The sequence below is a fragment of the Seriola aureovittata genome, chromosome 1 (assembly GCF_021018895.1).
Source record: "Seriola aureovittata isolate HTS-2021-v1 ecotype China chromosome 1, ASM2101889v1, whole genome shotgun sequence".
Taxonomy (NCBI): domain Eukaryota; kingdom Metazoa; phylum Chordata; class Actinopteri; order Carangiformes; family Carangidae; genus Seriola; species Seriola aureovittata.
In genome coordinates this window covers 28,609,490-28,626,158 of record NC_079364.1, presented here as the reverse complement: position 1 = coordinate 28,626,158, position 16,669 = coordinate 28,609,490, and the positions used below count along the sequence as shown (strand labels likewise).

The window sequence follows — 16,669 nt, the reverse complement described above, 5'->3', positions numbered from 1 at the left end:
ATCTATAAAGCATCTTTATATTACACTTAATTACATTACTTGAGTGATTTGGATACCTCTGTTGGACAACGAAGCAGTTTTTGATCATTCCTCTCTTTGCCCCCCCCACAGCCTTTAGACTACGAGAACAAGAGAGCCTTCACGCTAAAAGTCGAGGCCACCAACATCCGCTTGGAGCCCGGCAACAGCGGACCCTTCAAAGACACAGCAACAGTGAAGATTGTGGTCGAAGACTCCGACGAACCTCCTATTTTCTCCAAACCCATGTACTTACTGGAAGTGAATGAGAACGCCCCCATCAACACGGTCATAGGGACAGTCACCGCCAGGGATCCGGACTCCAGTGGGAGCCTCGTCAGGTACGAGAATGAATGCAGTTCACAGTGAGCAATGTAGAAAAAAAACCTCTAACCATCTGCTATTGACTGACCTGACAAATACAAGTCTGGAAGAGGAAAAAAAAAAAGCTCTTTAGTGCAACTTCAAGAAGTGATGGAGAGAACAGGTTAACAAATTCTTTTCAGGCTATAATGACTTGTTTTAATAAAAGGGTCGATTCTGAGGCATGCAATTAAATCTCTTCATGCCTGCCAGTGACCTTTGGAGACTGCCATAGTGTCTCTTCCAGTGAGGAAGTGACTCAATGATCACTCTCATTTCCACAGATGTACAAAAAAAAGAAGAAGAAGAAGAAGTAGATTATGAGTTGAAGGCGGCGCAACTTTTCTCTTTCACTGTATTACCAGCCCTGCTATATTCTCCACTTGTGTGACTTATTCTTGGAAATACCACAAGGGCACCTTGAGGATAGGTTATACAGGCAATTGCTCTCCCTCCATCTTGGCATTTCATTAATTCTCTAGCGACTTGCTGACCGCATTCCCGGGACAACATTCAACAGGTTGTGTGTAATTGCATGGCGAGCAGAGAGCAGGCTGGGTTTCATAGATTGGCTGAGGCTACAGAGCAGGGCTGGTGCAGTCTACGGTTTCTTTTTTTTTTTTTCTCCCTTTCTGGTGGCATCCTCATGTTTAGTGATGAGATTGCTGGGAGGAATTGAGCCCTGAGGTTGCATGATGTCCTCCCCTGGTAAAAGGAGAAGTATATTTCATGTATAATGACATCTTTTGCCTCTCTCTGTCCTTATACCATGTCACAGTGCTCCTAAGTTTGTCGATGCAAGACTGAGAAACCAGTGTGAGATATTATGTGTACAAAAGTCCAGTGTATTATTAAACTGAATCATCTCAAAATAGCACATCCTTTTGAATTATGCCCCGTATTAACAGCTAGTTATGTTTGCCTACTTGTTATTTGTCTCCTTCAGTGCGCCGTTATTGAAAGAAAAATTAGCTGAATAATGAATGAGCATGAATGCAGATGGCAGCACCCTGCTGACACAAAGTCCTCACACATTTGCCGCCGTGAAACTGTCCAGATATCAACATCCTGTCTTGGCACTTGTTAAATGTTTGGAGCATGATGGAGTTCAAACTGAGTCTTACTGCAGCGGGCTATTTGCCTTTTTGCAGTCTGTTTCTCTCTATTGTTCTTTTTCTATTTTTCCTGAGGTCATTCAGTTGCACTCGCTGTGTTCATTATGCTTTTAATCACCAATTTTATGATTTTTTTGTGGAGAAGTTGTTATTTTCAGAATGGATCGGTGCTCAAGGACTTTGTGTGACTGTCAGGCCGAAAAAAAAAAAAAAAAGAAAAATCCACTGCAGTCAGAGAAACAGAAAAGAGCCCTCTGAAAAATCTTCTTTTAATTGAAGTAAAACTTTCAATTTTATTCTCCAAGAGAAAGAAGAAGGAGAAGGAGTAAGTGGCTGATAGAACGCTGCATTAATCACCTGCCAACTCCTGTAAAACCTCTGATCAACAGGGAGAATAAGTGCTCAAAGATTACACACACAACCAGACATTTACTTGCCAGTTTGCATTTTGTCACAACAAATTGCTTTATCTCTGTGATTTTCTTTGAAGTCCAAAACATACATTTTTTTTTTTTTTTTTACCCCTGCTGCAAATCTTCAAGATGAGCATGATCTATCACAGATGTCAAGTGTTTTCTTTGTGGTGGGATGAGATGAAACAAACTATTGTCATGGAGGGCTTAATATGATGAATCACCCTCACCAAAGACCATTTGATTTTACTCCTAGCCAGGGTTTGTATTAGCCTGTAACTCTGAGCTTTCGGCTGATAAAATGATTGCAGTCTGGAAGATTTTAATCCTCCACATATACTGGCTGACAGAAGGCTGTAGCCTCAATTATTCCCCTCCCGAGAAAAAGAAATATGTTCTAAATAGTGGAGAATCTTAGTAAGCCAAATATTTTGACTTAGGTTGTTTGCAGTGCATACAGGGTGGCAGCTAATGATTATCTGCTTTATTGAGTAATTTGCCATTTATTTTTTATAGTAATAATAAAAATAATTTGGTGGCAGAGTGCAGCTATAAGAGCACAAGTTGATCAGCCTCGGATGGGTCACCTGAATGAGGGTGGCTGATATTGGAAAGACCAGAAAACACCCAATGACCTCAGGATACATCGCTGATGATGTGCCCTAGCTTAGCATCAATAGATGTTTCCCTACAGCGGTTAGAGTTTCCTGCAGAAGTGGACAAAGTACACAGCTCCATCACTTGACTCACAGAATAGATCTTCCTGATCAAATGTTACTCCAATACAAGTGAAAGTTGTTCAGTCACATTTTTACTTGAGTTAAAGTACTGGAGTACTTTCTTTTTAAGTATTCTTTAAGTATTTCTTTAAGTATTCACAAGTAAATTTTTTTTTTATGTCAACATTGTTGTATTGTTCCAAATTCACAGAACCGACTGACTCTGAAACAACCTACTAATGACTGACTGACTGTAGAACCTGTAGGTTAAAAAACTTGTAGAATAAGCTACAAAAACATTAGAACTGTCTGTAAAAAAAATACAATGGAATCAACATAAGGACAGCCGTTGTTGTTCTTGTATTTCTTTTTTTTTTAACACACCCCCACCCTCCACAAAACAGCATGGCAGTGTTCTGACACAGCTCATAACCATTGTTAGGCCACTGCCAAGTTCAAATTGAGCGGTTCAAAAATTGCAGCAGGCACAACATGACTGACAGTGTAGGAGTTGGCTGTGATTGATTTTTCTCTAGTGGTGAACACAATGAATGGCCTGTCACAGTTTTAATAATAATAATAATAAAAGATACTTAATTCTGCTGAATAAAAGCTGCTTCAAAGTAACGAGTACTTCATAGAAATGTAGTGAAGTCAAAAGATTTGTCTTTGAAGTGTAGTGGAGTAAAAGCCATAAGTTTCCCCCCCAAAAAAAATATTATACTCTACTAAAGTACAGATACTCTGAAAATATACTTAAGTGATGTACTCATATCAAGTAATAGTACTTTGTTACTGTCCACCCCGGTTAGTGAGTCCAAGGTGTGACCAACAGTTGAAAACAGAAAAAGATATTCAATTTGACTTAAAACAGAAGAAGCAGCAAATCCTCACACTTTTCTTATTTAAAAATGGAACAGAAATCACTAATCATTTGCCAATTTTGACGATCAACTAATCTGATAGATCATTGCAGCTCTAAATAAAAAGTCTTTTGGTCTTTTTTTAGGTGACATACTTAAAAATGGTGAAGCAAACAGACCTGGACAGGACTATTATTGTATAAAAATAATTATATTATTAACCATAGCCTTTTTATCTGTTTATCAATATTTGTCAAGAAAACTGGAAAAAGCTGAAAAACCAAGTTTTCTTGTGAGAATAGTCGTGAGTGTATCAGCTGCAACACATGGGTGTTAATCTTTACACTTGGAGTAAGCGTATTTTATACTTATCGCCTGCAGCTGTGCTCCTCTCTCCACTCTGTCTCTTTCTCCGAGTCTCTTATTCTCTAACTTAGTGTTTTGAAAATTGGAAAGAGAAGGGGCTCCAAAAACAAAGGCTATAGTTAGTGAAGGAGGATCTATAGCGGAGGAGTGGCAGAGGAGTAATGGCAGCATTGCTGCGAACGTTCATCTGATCACCATTTGAACCAGCTCTCATGTCGACCGGCTCTGATTAGAATCGCTCTCCGTCTCACCCCCCCCCCCCCCCCCATCCAGCCCTCCAGCCCTCCAGCCCTCCCTACCCCTCCGAGCCAGACCAGACCAAACCAGTCTGCATCTAAACCACTCGAGGCGAGTGCTCTGGTGGGCTGCCATGTCCTCTGCACTCTGGAGACAAACAACCCCTTAGCTGTACTTAATGCATCCAACCAACAACATTTCAGGTGCACTCCATGAAATACTCCCCCAGTATTGCCTCTCTCTGGAGCCTGTGCTCTGTCGTTTTCTACCTGACTGATCACAAATAAAAAGCAATGTGACATCTGGCAGTCACTATAGCTGTCTGACACGAACTGCTGGATTTCATGCAATAGCGGGGACTGTATTTTATTCCAAAATATTGATACTGTGACAAGTGGTGCCAGAATCTGCTGCTTTGGATTTTAAACATGTTTGGTTTGCATCTTAGTCTTCATTCTCTCTCTCTTTTTTTTTATCTTCTTTTATTGTTGCAGGGAATTGTAGGAATGTAATGGAATTCTGTAAAGCTTGTTTCTTTGTGCAGGCTTTCTTATGTTGTTATAGCACAGCTGACAGCTGACATGCTGCATATGGTAATACAAGCAGTCATGTAAAGGAGATGGCTTTGAAATGAATGGAAATTTAATGTCAGCGTACTGTTTTTTGGTTTTTTTGATATTTCGTTATTTATATGTAACTTTGGACTCTCAAGGAAACTCCTGGTAAAAGAAGAGCCTGGGATCCAACCTGAATGAAAAAAAAAGGGAGAGTTAAAACACAACTGGTCAGCATTCAGGGGACGGCAAAATATTAGTTCTACATCTGTGATCCTCCCAGTGGAGTTACTGACCTAATAACAAGCAAGAATGTCACAGAGGCATTTTGTCCTCTGTTGGGGAAAAAAAAAAAAAAAAAAAGCATTTGTTCTTGATCTTTTCACCTGTTCTTTCCCAACGTGCACAGGCACTCAGTCACTCAGATGCACACATTCACACTCTAATGGAGATGAAAACCCAGCAGCCACTGTAACACATGCACAGGTGTGAAAAAAGGAGAGACACAAATGTCCACAGAAACCTTTCCAAGGCAGTTTAACCTTTACAGCTTGCTAACTAGAGCCTGACCGATATACTGGCATGGCCGATATTGTATGGTATGTATTAGTATGTGAGTATATATGCTAATAAGTTACAAACTTAAGTATAGAAATGACAAAAAAAAAACTTTTGTTAAAGGTCCCATACTGTATAAAGGTAGATGTCCATGTCTTGTTTGATTATAAAGCAGGTCTAGGTTCTATATTAATACTGTGAAAGTATCAAAGCGCTCAGTCCACAGAGAAATGCACACAGCCTGTATTCAGAAACTGAGCCTTAAAACCAGCCGTCAAGACTTCAGTCACAGCTGTCAGCCATGCCTCAAGCCCCGCCCACCTGGACCCACCATCCAACCTTGCAGGATTTGGTTTCTTTGGTTGTTTACCTGAAATTTGATCCAAAATTCATCCAATCATTTAGCCAATCAGAGGAGAGGCTCTATTCTTCAGTGTGTTGATGGTTTGAAAGTAAAAATCTTTCAGGTTCTAGAAAAAAAAAAAAAAAGAAAAGAAAAAAGTGTTTCGGTTGGATGGTCACAATTTTTCAATAACTACATTTAAAGTGACACTATGCGACTTTTAAAATAAGGAAAAATACATCCCTTCTCTTACAACTGAAAGTTTTAATTCATAAGCTATAAAACTCACCATTAATCAATTTAATATGCTCAGGAGCTTTGCTAATATGCTCTTGCTTGGTCTGGTATGACCAATAGCTTATGGTGACAAACTTTAAACAGAAATTGCTGCGTAACTTATATTACTGAGTCAGTTTCCTGACTTAATAACTCTTACTCTATAACAGGACGCTACTGGTACATGACATTTAATATTTATTAATATCAACTCTCGCCATAGCGGTTGATGTTAATCTAAATTGGTCTCACTTTAAAGGGTTTCAAGGATAGTTATGTAAAAAATATTCACTCATACATCAGTGTCTGATTTTTTTAAAAAAACTCTTATTTATCAGCCTCAAAAATTGCTCCAGTGTTAATGCAGCACAGTGAAATCTTTGTCTGACGTAAATAGATGTTTTGAAGCAGTACTTCAGTGAGTGTTGCACTCATGAAGAGGGGGACTCACAAGAGAAACAATCAAAAGAAGAAGAAGCAGAGACTGAGAGAACCTAAATATCGACCAGCTCCAATAACACTGGATCCTACATTCTCCAGCATGCAACAGGATTCAGTGTTTTGCTGTTGAATGAATCAACATGACCAGCGCTTGAGGTCTGATGCTGGAGGATGTTGTGGATTGCCACTGTGTTGTTGTGTCCTTGCTTGTTTTTTTTCTCCATTTTTAATATTCAATTTAAGCTTAAAGACTATTACATCATAATAAAACAAGCCTGTGTTGCTAGTATGTGTCACTGATTAATAGTGCAGTTAAAATCTTATTGCACATTTAGTTTATAAACGCTGATTCGTCTTCGTTGGAGAGAATCATTTCACACTCATTATGTGGTGGAAAAGGAAATCACTGGGTAATGTATGAGCAATGATAGCCACGACGGCTAAAGAAACAAAAAGCATTGACACAGACGCTCAAAGGGAGAAGACGTTCCTGGCTGTACCGTTTGATTGACAGGTGATCTGTGACAAATGCAGTGCAAAATCATCAGGAATCATGAATGAAAGGAAGAAAACGAGAGTATCAATCTCACTGATTACAACTCCTACTTATCTTTTTTTATGCATGGAGCAGCTTCTGCTGTCACACTGATGCATCTCAGTTATCAAATTATGTTTGTTTTATATCGAGGCTGAATGTCTCTGGACGTGTGTTGCATCAGTCGTAAGAGAGCGACTCTGCTGTGAAATATTTGGCACAAACATCCTCTAACGTGACGTTTGACTGTTCGGCTGAGGTCAGTCCAATGCCGTTTCAAGGCTTGTGAAAAAAGCTAAAACGAGACGACACACACACACACACACACACACACACACACACACACACACAGACACGCATTTGCAATCCTCCACATCACACTCAAGAAAACTGCGCACATATTACGCTCGGATATCATTTTTTATTTGCTTTTAATTCTTTTCACATCACGTTGTCAGTTTGAGTGACAGGTGGCAGAACATTTCAGGGTCTGTCTCCTCGCTTCCACGTGAGGCTGTCAGCGTTTGACTGGGATCCACTCAGTCTGCAGGAGAGAGGCTGCTCCCAGGTGGTTTGCTGCTGTCTGCCTGTCTTGAAAGTGCTCTGCGTCTGCAGGGCAAGAGAGAAAGAGAGGGAGGGATGGTGGAGGGGAGTTAGGAAGAGGGGAGGGGGGAGAGAGTCCTCATGGACCTCTCCCAGCCCGGCGTCTAGAGGATTTTACACCATTTCATCTCAAAAATGGAAATGTCACGGCTCGGTACATCTCCCCAACAATTGGAATCTGGGCCAGTGGTTTATTTATTTCATTTCTTACCATTCTTGTATAAGCAGCACTCTCCTTCATATAAATTGTTGTTGTTGTGACTTTGTCTTGGGCTTTTTTCTGCTGCTCTTCCTCTATTTCTCTTTTCACCCCCCCGCCGTATCCCTTCCTTCCTCCACCCCTCCTCTATCTCTCCTTTCTCTCATATAAATACTGCAGGGTTCCTGCCAACAGGTCTGCACTGATAGGGATGAGCGGTTCCACTGCGAGATGGTTACGAGACCCAGGGTTAGGAGGGAAGAGAGACAGGGTCAGCAGGGCGCCTGGTGACTGAGGGATGCCTGTGTGGGGAAGAGGGTCTGAGGGAAAAAAAAATGGATAGGGGGGATTGGATTAGGAAGAGCTTGAGACCCAGCTGGATGGAAAAGAGGAAAAAAAACAACTTTCTGTTAGTGAGAAAGAGGGGGAGAAGAGATTGTGTGGGGATGTAGGAGTGAGCCGGAGAGAGAGAGAGAGAGAGAGAGAGAGGAACAGGGACAGTTTGTCCTGGAGGTATGGAAACACTTGTACACGGTACACGTTGTAATTAGCTCACGTGAATCACTGTGGCCTTGTGTTTTGGGTGAGTAGGATGTTTATGAGAGTCACACATAATGGCTAATGAAATGTGTGAAACCAAAGATGACCCATAATGACAGATTCTTTTTTAGTCAGTTTTGTGTGGGCTCGTCCCAAGAATTGGCGCTGTGCGTGTTGCAACATGAAAGAGCGATTTCACAGCTTCAAATGGCATCGGAAAATTCTCTTTTATGTGCATTCCAATTTCATACCCGCTGCTGGAGTTTTTTTTTTTTTTTGGAGTTTTATGTCTTGCCACTGTTTTTTTTTTTTTTTTTTTTTTAAGACTGTACAAGACTCAAAAAGTCAGTGTGTCACAGGAATAGGGGCACAGAGAAACAGTTTGTCAAATGTTTCCTTTGAAAGCGGGTTTGAGTCACTCTGACACGAGCTGCTTTATTGACAAGAACCTAATAGTGACTGGTGGTTTCGAAAAGAAAAGAAAATCATTTTTTCCCTAAGGCTAGACAAGGTCACACATAACAGGCCGGTCACTGGTTCATTTCCATTACATCCATTATCCCCTCTCTCACCCGCCCCCACCCTCTGTTGTTTGAGCCCCTGTGTGACACAATGCTGTCCTAACTCATTAATGCAAAGCCTCTGGGAGCCATTGAGTGTTGACAGAGCCCAAACAGGGTTAACAACACCCCATCTCTTACCCTGACATAACATTTACTAATGGTCTTTTTTTCTGCAGCGGGGGGGGGGGGTCACCCATGATCGCAGGGGGGGGAGGGGCTTCTTGGGCCTTATCAGGCTTTAATGCCTCCTGCTGCTCATGTGATGCCTGTAATTATTCCTCAGATGATAATATATTGATTTCCTGCTGGTTTTAATGTGCATTAATCTACAGGTTTCTCTTGATGGATAAGGTCCCGTTAGCCGCAACACCCGAAGGAGCTGCTAAAGACACTTTGGCGGTGCCGTCGCTCAACAGTTTTGGCTCAAATTTCTGGCTTGTCTCTTTGCAGATACTTCATCGATCGGCACACGGACCTGGAGAGGCAGTTCAACATCAATGTGGACGATGGGAAGATCACGCTCGCCAAACCGCTGGACCGGGAGACAGACATGTGGCACAACATCACAGTAACCGCCACAGAAGTCAGTAAGTAACCTCTGCCCGCATCTGCTTCTCCCCTGCTGCGCACAATCCTTCCTTATGAAATGTAATGCCCTATTTCCAAAGTCAGCGTCATGTCAAGGCTCTCATTTGCACGCAAGTTTTAAAATAACTGAGAACTGCAGGAGGTTCCTCTGAGCGACTCCAGTCAAAAGGAATCACTGACCTGCTCCACACAATCCTCTGTTCGACAGTATGGCGCTTTGTAAACCATCCCTCTTTAATCGCTTCAAGAGTATGGCACAAACAATTAGCATTTGAATCCACGGAGGCATTAAATACGTTAATTTGCTGAGTTTTGATTGAATTAAACAGCTCAGTAGTCAATTTGTGGCAATGCAAGAACATTAAGACGTATCAAATAAACAGTTTTAAAGACATGCTCCAGAGTGGATTGCTCCAATGCCAGCATCCATTACAGATTAAAGAACATCTGCGAACCGCAAAACTCACTGACTACGTAGAAAATCTTGCCGGCAGAGCTACAAACAGCTCAGACCATATGTAAGGCTTTATTTGCATACAGATTGTTTCAGGGGGGCTGTATGTTGTGATAAAGCTTAATGTACCCCTTAAGGCTATTGGAATAGAAATTTACACAGCTTGTAACTTTTTTTTCCCCCCCTGTCCTCTTCTGCTCTATCTCTATCCGTCTCTCTCTCTCTCTCTCTCTCTCTCTCTCTCTCTGTCTCGTTCTCTATCTGTCCCTTTCTTTCCTTAATCAAAGGAAACGCACATTAATTGTCAGAATAAATGAAAGCTCAAACACTGTCATAATGTTTTGGCCGTGCAGTACAGACAAATCCCACCACCGTAGCAGCAGCCCCGTCGGAGGAATTGAGAGTGTCTCATTTGATAAGCTGGTTGCCTTGTGAAGTCTTGCACCCGTACATTTAAAGTGCGTTTTCATGCCTCTTGGCAAAGTAACTGTGGCTGGAGATAGTGGCATCTCCGAGAACACCTAATAGGAATTTGCCAAAATAAATATGGCAGTTTTGCTATTCTTCATGGGCAGGGAGGGGAAAGCAGTGTCTTCTCTGGCGTGAAGAGGAATAGATGTGTTCCCAGTTCTATCCCGATGCCATTTGCCACCCAAACGGAGACACGTTCTGCCGCCTCGCACCAGTTGACATCTGACTAATCAGATTCTATTCCCTGTCTGCTGCTGGGGGAAAGTCACTTTTGCAAGGAGGAGGGACTCTGTCTCTCGCTCTCCCTCTGCCCTAATCCATCTATGCTGTCTATCAGACTGTCAATTTCCTCTCTCCTCACTGCTTACCTCTTTCTCAACTCGTCTACCGGTCCGCTGGAGGCCTTGAATATCTGGGGCATCCTGTCCGCTGCTCCAAAAAAAGAAGATGACAATAAAATAAAGAAAAATAAGACAAATATTTGTAAAAGACAAACGTTTGTGACATTTTCATGCAAATAAAAATATATTTGTTTCCTCTTCTATAGTAATTGTTCAGTTTCATGATACCAGTTAATGTTAGACTGTGACATAAATGAAAAGTTAAATATATCTCATTTCATCACACTGAAGACTGAAGTTTTCCTGCCACAGCTCCACGAGGTTTAGTCAAGCAGCTGAAAAACGAAGCCAACAGAGAAGTGTTAAAAACTGCAGTCACTCCAATGTCCACTGGAGGCTGACTCCAAAAGCGAGTCAATCCCTACAGCCTCACGTGTTAAAATGTTCAATTTTACAGCAGAAATAAACATGTTTACATTCGAGTTTAAAAAACAGTTTTGGTCTCTTTAGCTAATGTTCCCCTTCTTGACAACTGTATGGGAGGTGAATTTTTATATAACTCACCCGTTTACTCAAAGTTTATGAAGAGTTAAAGTTCTGCATAATTGAGGGCGTGGCCGCTTTAAGTGCGTATACTTGCCACAAACCGTCACGCGCCGTCTGTGCTCCACGTCTTCGCCCATTTTTGGACTAGCTGGGAGTTTTGGTGGAGTCAGACACTGCAGCAGCTGAGCTTCAGAACCGCTCTTCAGAAACCTGTGGGTGACATCAAGGTGGCTACATCCATCTTCATTTACAGTCTATGAGTCAACCTGTGGCTTGTAGTAATTAACATTAACTTTACATAGATGCTGTCAAGGCGACATTCATGAGGTATCTACCTTTGCTGAGACTGTGTCTCTCTACAAATGCTCCTGTTACTCTCCATTTTAGGTCTTGCAGCCCTGCAGCTGGCTCAAGAGAATGCAAGGGAATCAAGACAAATGACATTTTCTTATAATTACCACAATGGCCACAGTTTAGCAAAGGTTACATAGTCTGACTTTAAAACTATGTATACGATGAAAAACAGCCTCACTCCTCAGGGAATCTTAGGTTTATGTCTAAAGCATCAAGACATTGCATTTGCTGTAATTGTAATTGCTGTAATAAATGAATCAATAAAAAATAACAAAACAAAACAAAACAAAAAAAAAAAAAACAGGCCAAAGCGACATGGCCTTCTCGGGGCCACATAATAGATAATTGCTCTAAAAGTTGGCATTTGCTCCACAGATTAATAAATACAACAGTTTACGTGGACTCTCGAAAGGGACTGTCAATTACCCCTGATGAATAATTCCAATCAAAATCTAATCTAATTAAACTGCCTTTTATTGTCTTTTTAGACTTCAGTTACCAGTGACTCATTAATATGCATGTTTTAACCCTCATGTTTTAAACATTACAGTGTACAGGGGATTTTCAAAAGCACTTTGAATGAGATATTTTTTTTCTTTTCTGTTGCCTAGAATCCTGTTTTGCATCACTGATACCAGCTGAAACGTAGATTGATGTGGCTTATCATCTGTCCTCCCATCAGCTCAGGAAATGAAGGGAGAAATAAAGATTGAAAATAAAGGAAATTAAAACTAGGTCACAGAATGTACTTGGGATTTCATGCGTAACCTTGTTTCCCTTTTTTTCACCCTAGTTTTGTATTTTGCTCATTGACTTGTCATTTGTCTTCTATCTATCTATCTATCTATCTATCTATCTATCTATCTATCTATCTATCCATCTATTAGGGAATCACAGTCAGATATCGAGGGCAATTGTGGCCATCAGAGTAATGGACATAAACGACAATGCCCCTGAGTTTGCTGCCGAATACGAGGCCTTTCTGTGTGAAAATGGAAAACCTGGACAGGTAAGGAAAGAGGTGGCTCATTCATCAAACAAGTGATCTATCACTTTCCTTCTCTCTCTCGCTTTCTTTCTCTTTCTTTCCTCCCCTCTAATGATTGGCCACAGTGAATTATAGCCTATTTATTTCCCTGGGAAACTACGGAGGAGGTGGGAGTGCGGTCCTTTTCTCCCCTGCAACAGTTCTCCCTTGACACAGTGTCAGCAGAGCAAAGGGGAAATGAGAGCAGTCAGGATTGATCAGAGTGGATCATAATTCAAGACTGTCTTTCATGTCCTGCTCCAGATGGCACAATGCTTCCCCCAGCCAAAAATCCTGGACGAGTACTTAGCATTCTCCATCTCATCAATCGACCTCTTTCAGGGGACCTGTGTATGTACAATAGGGGGCTTTATTGAAAAGGGGAGAAAAAAAAAGAGGAAGTGAAAAAGGGAAACTGTCCTGCAGGGCCTGAATTCTAATTTCCAATCAATCATAAAGACGTACGGCACGATAAGACCTATGATGACAGATTAACAGATAGAGCCAGGAGCCTGAAAGTGTGCCAGACGAGACAGGACCTCATTGATAATAATCTCAAACTCTAGGAATGAATAGAGCGTATATTTCATCAGGTGTGATCCAGCCAGTATTACACTGAGGCAATCTCGGGTGGCAAAAAACAGGGTAATAAATAGGCTGCCACCTCTAATGGCTTTGAGCCCTCGTCTATATATCTTCTCATCTCTGTGTTTTCAACGCAGGTGATCCAGACCGTCAGCGCAGTGGACAAAGACGACCCGATCCAGGGCCACTACTTTGACTACCGCCTGGTCCCGGAGATGCTCAACAACCCCAATTTCACCATCAAAAACAACCAAGGTGAGAGAGAGAAAAAAGAAAAACACGGAGAGAAGCGACTCTTCTTGTGACAGAATGAGTGAAGTTTCTGTAAATTTCTCCAATGGCTTTCCAGTCTAATCTCTAACCCGCGGCATGTTAGCCGTTCTGGAGATGAAATCTGGTGGATCAGTGTAGCTCACAATTAGCAGATGTGAAATTGTCTGGACACCAGCTTCTTTTTTACTCCCCAGTGCGTTTTGAGGGAAACTAAATGAATGGGATCCAAATGGCTTTTCCTGGTAGTCTTGCGGCTCAATGTAGGATGACTTCCTAGGAGCTGTTGCAGTGTGGCAGATGGTGCTAAATTTATTTGCTAAATACTCTTGATTGGTTTATTTGCCGTCTTTCTCTCGTCTTTATTCCATTCCTCTTCTGCTGCAATCCCCTCCATGCCCGGCTCTGAACAGGCTGTGTTCATGATGACGTTGTGTAATGTTTTCAGCTTGGGGCAAAAAAATCTTCATATGGTACTATCCTTCTGTTTCGACAAGGAGCCCGCAGGCTAATTTACTGCAGCCTCTCTCTGATGGAGGAAAGAGTCCATAAAAATCGGGTCATCAAATGGACTTTTGACAAAAATAAAAACCTTTTTACTTTTCAAACAGGTACATTAGCAGGCAGGAAGAGATGAGATGCCAGTGTAATAATCACAGGCAATGGAAAAATAACCTCAGCTTAGTATAGACATACCCCGCCAGACACATTAAGCAATAATTAGAGGAAAAAAATAAATAAAAAAAATAAACGTCACATATGCAAAAAAAAACCCTTGTCAAAGTTGTAAGTCAAAAATGAAAGGCTTTTTTTAAACAGGCACAGATTTGCTGCATAATTCTGAGGCTTAAGTGCAGATCAACTTCAGAATACACGCAGGTTCCTGAACCCTGCCCCTTTGTTAAACAGAGATTTAATCATTTATTAAGATGACGTGACAGATAAAACCCTGCTAGAAATGTTTCACTTGTATAGCACAGCAAAAAATAAATAAATAAAAAAGCCTGCATTGCTAAATAAATATGTTGTGGTTCAGCTCTATCTATATATTACATACCGCACCAACCACTTGTCTATTGCTAATTCCAAACAGAAGAAAGAAGCCAGTCGCGCCGCAACCCCCCCCCCCCCCCCAAACACTTCAGTGGCTGAATCGGCAGCTGTGGGAGACACTTCATTGAAGAGTGCCAGGCTCCCGTGAGCCTCTGTGTGCTGCTTTTGTTTGCGATGATGAGTGTAATTGTAGGGATTGCACAGTGAAGAGGTTAGGGGTTGCCCACAGTGGAGAAAATGGCTGAGGTTCTGACCAAATGTATACAAGATACTGAGCACACTGACAAGTCTGCGTTGAGGTGGCGGGGGCCGCAGCAGAGCGGAGTATCACATCCTTAGTAACTGAGACAACACACTGACCACCATGCCAGAAATAAACTTCTAATTAGTCTATTGCTAATTGATAAACTTCTCCAATCCACTTGTAGGCTACAACTGGTTTGGTTTTACCTGACATTACATTATTCACAGCACTTTGAGGGACTGAGAGACATGAGATGAACAAAAACACAGGACAAATTGCGTCGCCTATTGATTCAATACAGGACGCAGTGTTTTATTTTCAAATGTGGGACGATCCCGTATTATACGGGACGGGTGGCAACCTTACTTGTGGCCACAGAAGCTGCTACTTAGTAAAAGCTAAATACACTAATTTTGAAGTCCAGCTGGAGTTCTGTTTTTTTCTTTTTTCTTTTACAACATATATGTCTGTAAGGGAGAAATAAATCTTTTTGCGTTTCTTGGTTTTGTGGCATCACCACCTTGCAGTGCACACACTGGTATCAGTGACTGGTTTACTAACAGCCAAAATTCTGGGGCCACACAACTCAAAAACTCACCTGCAAATGTCAACATCAGTCAGTTTCGATTTTAATTGGTGTAGTCCTTAGTCTGTAACACTGTCCTCATAACTTTCAAACTACATTTACTGGTGCAAGTTCGATTGTGATGGAAAAAATAAAGAGCTGTCAATCTAACCAGGGGGACCCGGCGCACAGGTTGAGAACCACTGTGTTACGGTATGAGCATATATGTTTATTTTGTATGCATTCACGTGGACTACTTAACCACTCACCGCTTCATATTAGACTTACACAATAAAGCAGCACATATTAACATATCCATATAATCAGCAGAGAAGAGCAATCAGACTCAATTGTTCCTGTAGGAAAGAAGTGATACAAAGTGTCACCTGAACAATAGTCAGTATTTGCGTCTAGACGAAATCAGACCTTCTAACATTACCTCTTTTGCTTCTTCCAGTCCTTTGGTATTATGTTATTAAAAACCATTTAAGTCCCGCTGGTTTGACATTCATGAATGCACCGTGTGTAGCTGCTCACATAATCGTAAGAGACTTCAGAGAGTTCAGAAAGTTGCCAGACTGTAAGTGTCACTTCTGCTGTCACTACTGTCATTTGGAGCCTCCCACATATTAAGTTATTAATAGCTAAAAAATAAAATGAGCCACTGCTTTTCTTATGGTGATGATTAATATTTTAATGTACACCGGGTTTTAATCAGATCAGATGAAACACTGTTAATATATAAAAGATAATAAAAAATAAAAAAAACAATCCTGTAACTCCAGTGAGTTCAATCTGTTTGAAGGTTATCTACGACGCTGTTTTCACTTTGATGTTTAGTTCTATTTTTACCATCAAAAGTTGCCAGGAAAATGAAACTGACCTGTATACCAGGACAAGCCCTGATGCTTTATTATAGTGTAGTAGATACTTAGTACACACTCGCTATGCACTGCAGAGTGATCCAAATGAAGTAGGACATGTCGGTGCTCACAAAGCAGAGCGCACCACTTTGTGGCAGCAGTGGTAAGAAAATAAATCTGAGCATATGTTCACATCAATTACAGATCGTGCAAAGCAAATAATTCCATCATGAAGCATTGCATCTTTTGATTAAGTTTGCTCTGTCAACGCAGATGTTTCAACATGGCTGTCTCTCTATAGCGTACAAGATCTACCCCCCACACCCTCCCACCCCTCTTGTCAGTGCACCCTCAAGCAGAGAGGCAAAGGTTAGACTATCAGAAATCTTGTACATTTTCCATAAGATCAGCAGGAGTATATTCTTATGGGAATGCAAGTGTTTGATAATGTGAGCAGGGGTAAGGAGAGCCAGCTAATGAGCAGGCAGCTTCACAGAAGTGTCATCAAAGAGCAGCTGGCACCTTTCTGGGTCGACATGTGCCATGTTCTAAGCCAGCGTCGCCTGCCGTGGTCCCTTCATTTCTTCAGCTTTCAAAGGGCA

At 41.4% G+C, this 16,669-nt stretch overlaps 1 protein-coding gene and 1 long non-coding RNA gene across 3 annotated transcripts in view; one reads left to right on the top strand and one right to left on the bottom strand.

Moving 5' to 3' along the window:
* cdh8 (cadherin 8) overlaps positions 1-16,669 on the top strand; it is a 102,521-nt gene that overhangs the window by 82,977 nt on the left and 2,875 nt on the right. For both annotated transcript variants that reach the window (XM_056371828.1, XM_056371819.1), the window contains exons 7-10: positions 112-359; positions 9,157-9,293; positions 12,348-12,469; positions 13,210-13,327. In XM_056371828.1, coding sequence (XP_056227803.1) covers positions 112-359; positions 9,157-9,293; positions 12,348-12,469; positions 13,210-13,327 — 625 coding nt within the window. The remainder of the gene's footprint in view (positions 1-111; positions 360-9,156; positions 9,294-12,347; positions 12,470-13,209; positions 13,328-16,669) is intronic.
* Positions 7,216-12,331, bottom strand: LOC130166304 (uncharacterized). Its single transcript, XR_008827130.1, has 3 exons — positions 10,588-12,331; positions 7,616-7,923; positions 7,216-7,410 (listed from the first exon to the last, which is right to left on the bottom strand). It is a non-coding gene; the product is annotated as an uncharacterized LOC130166304 (long non-coding RNA).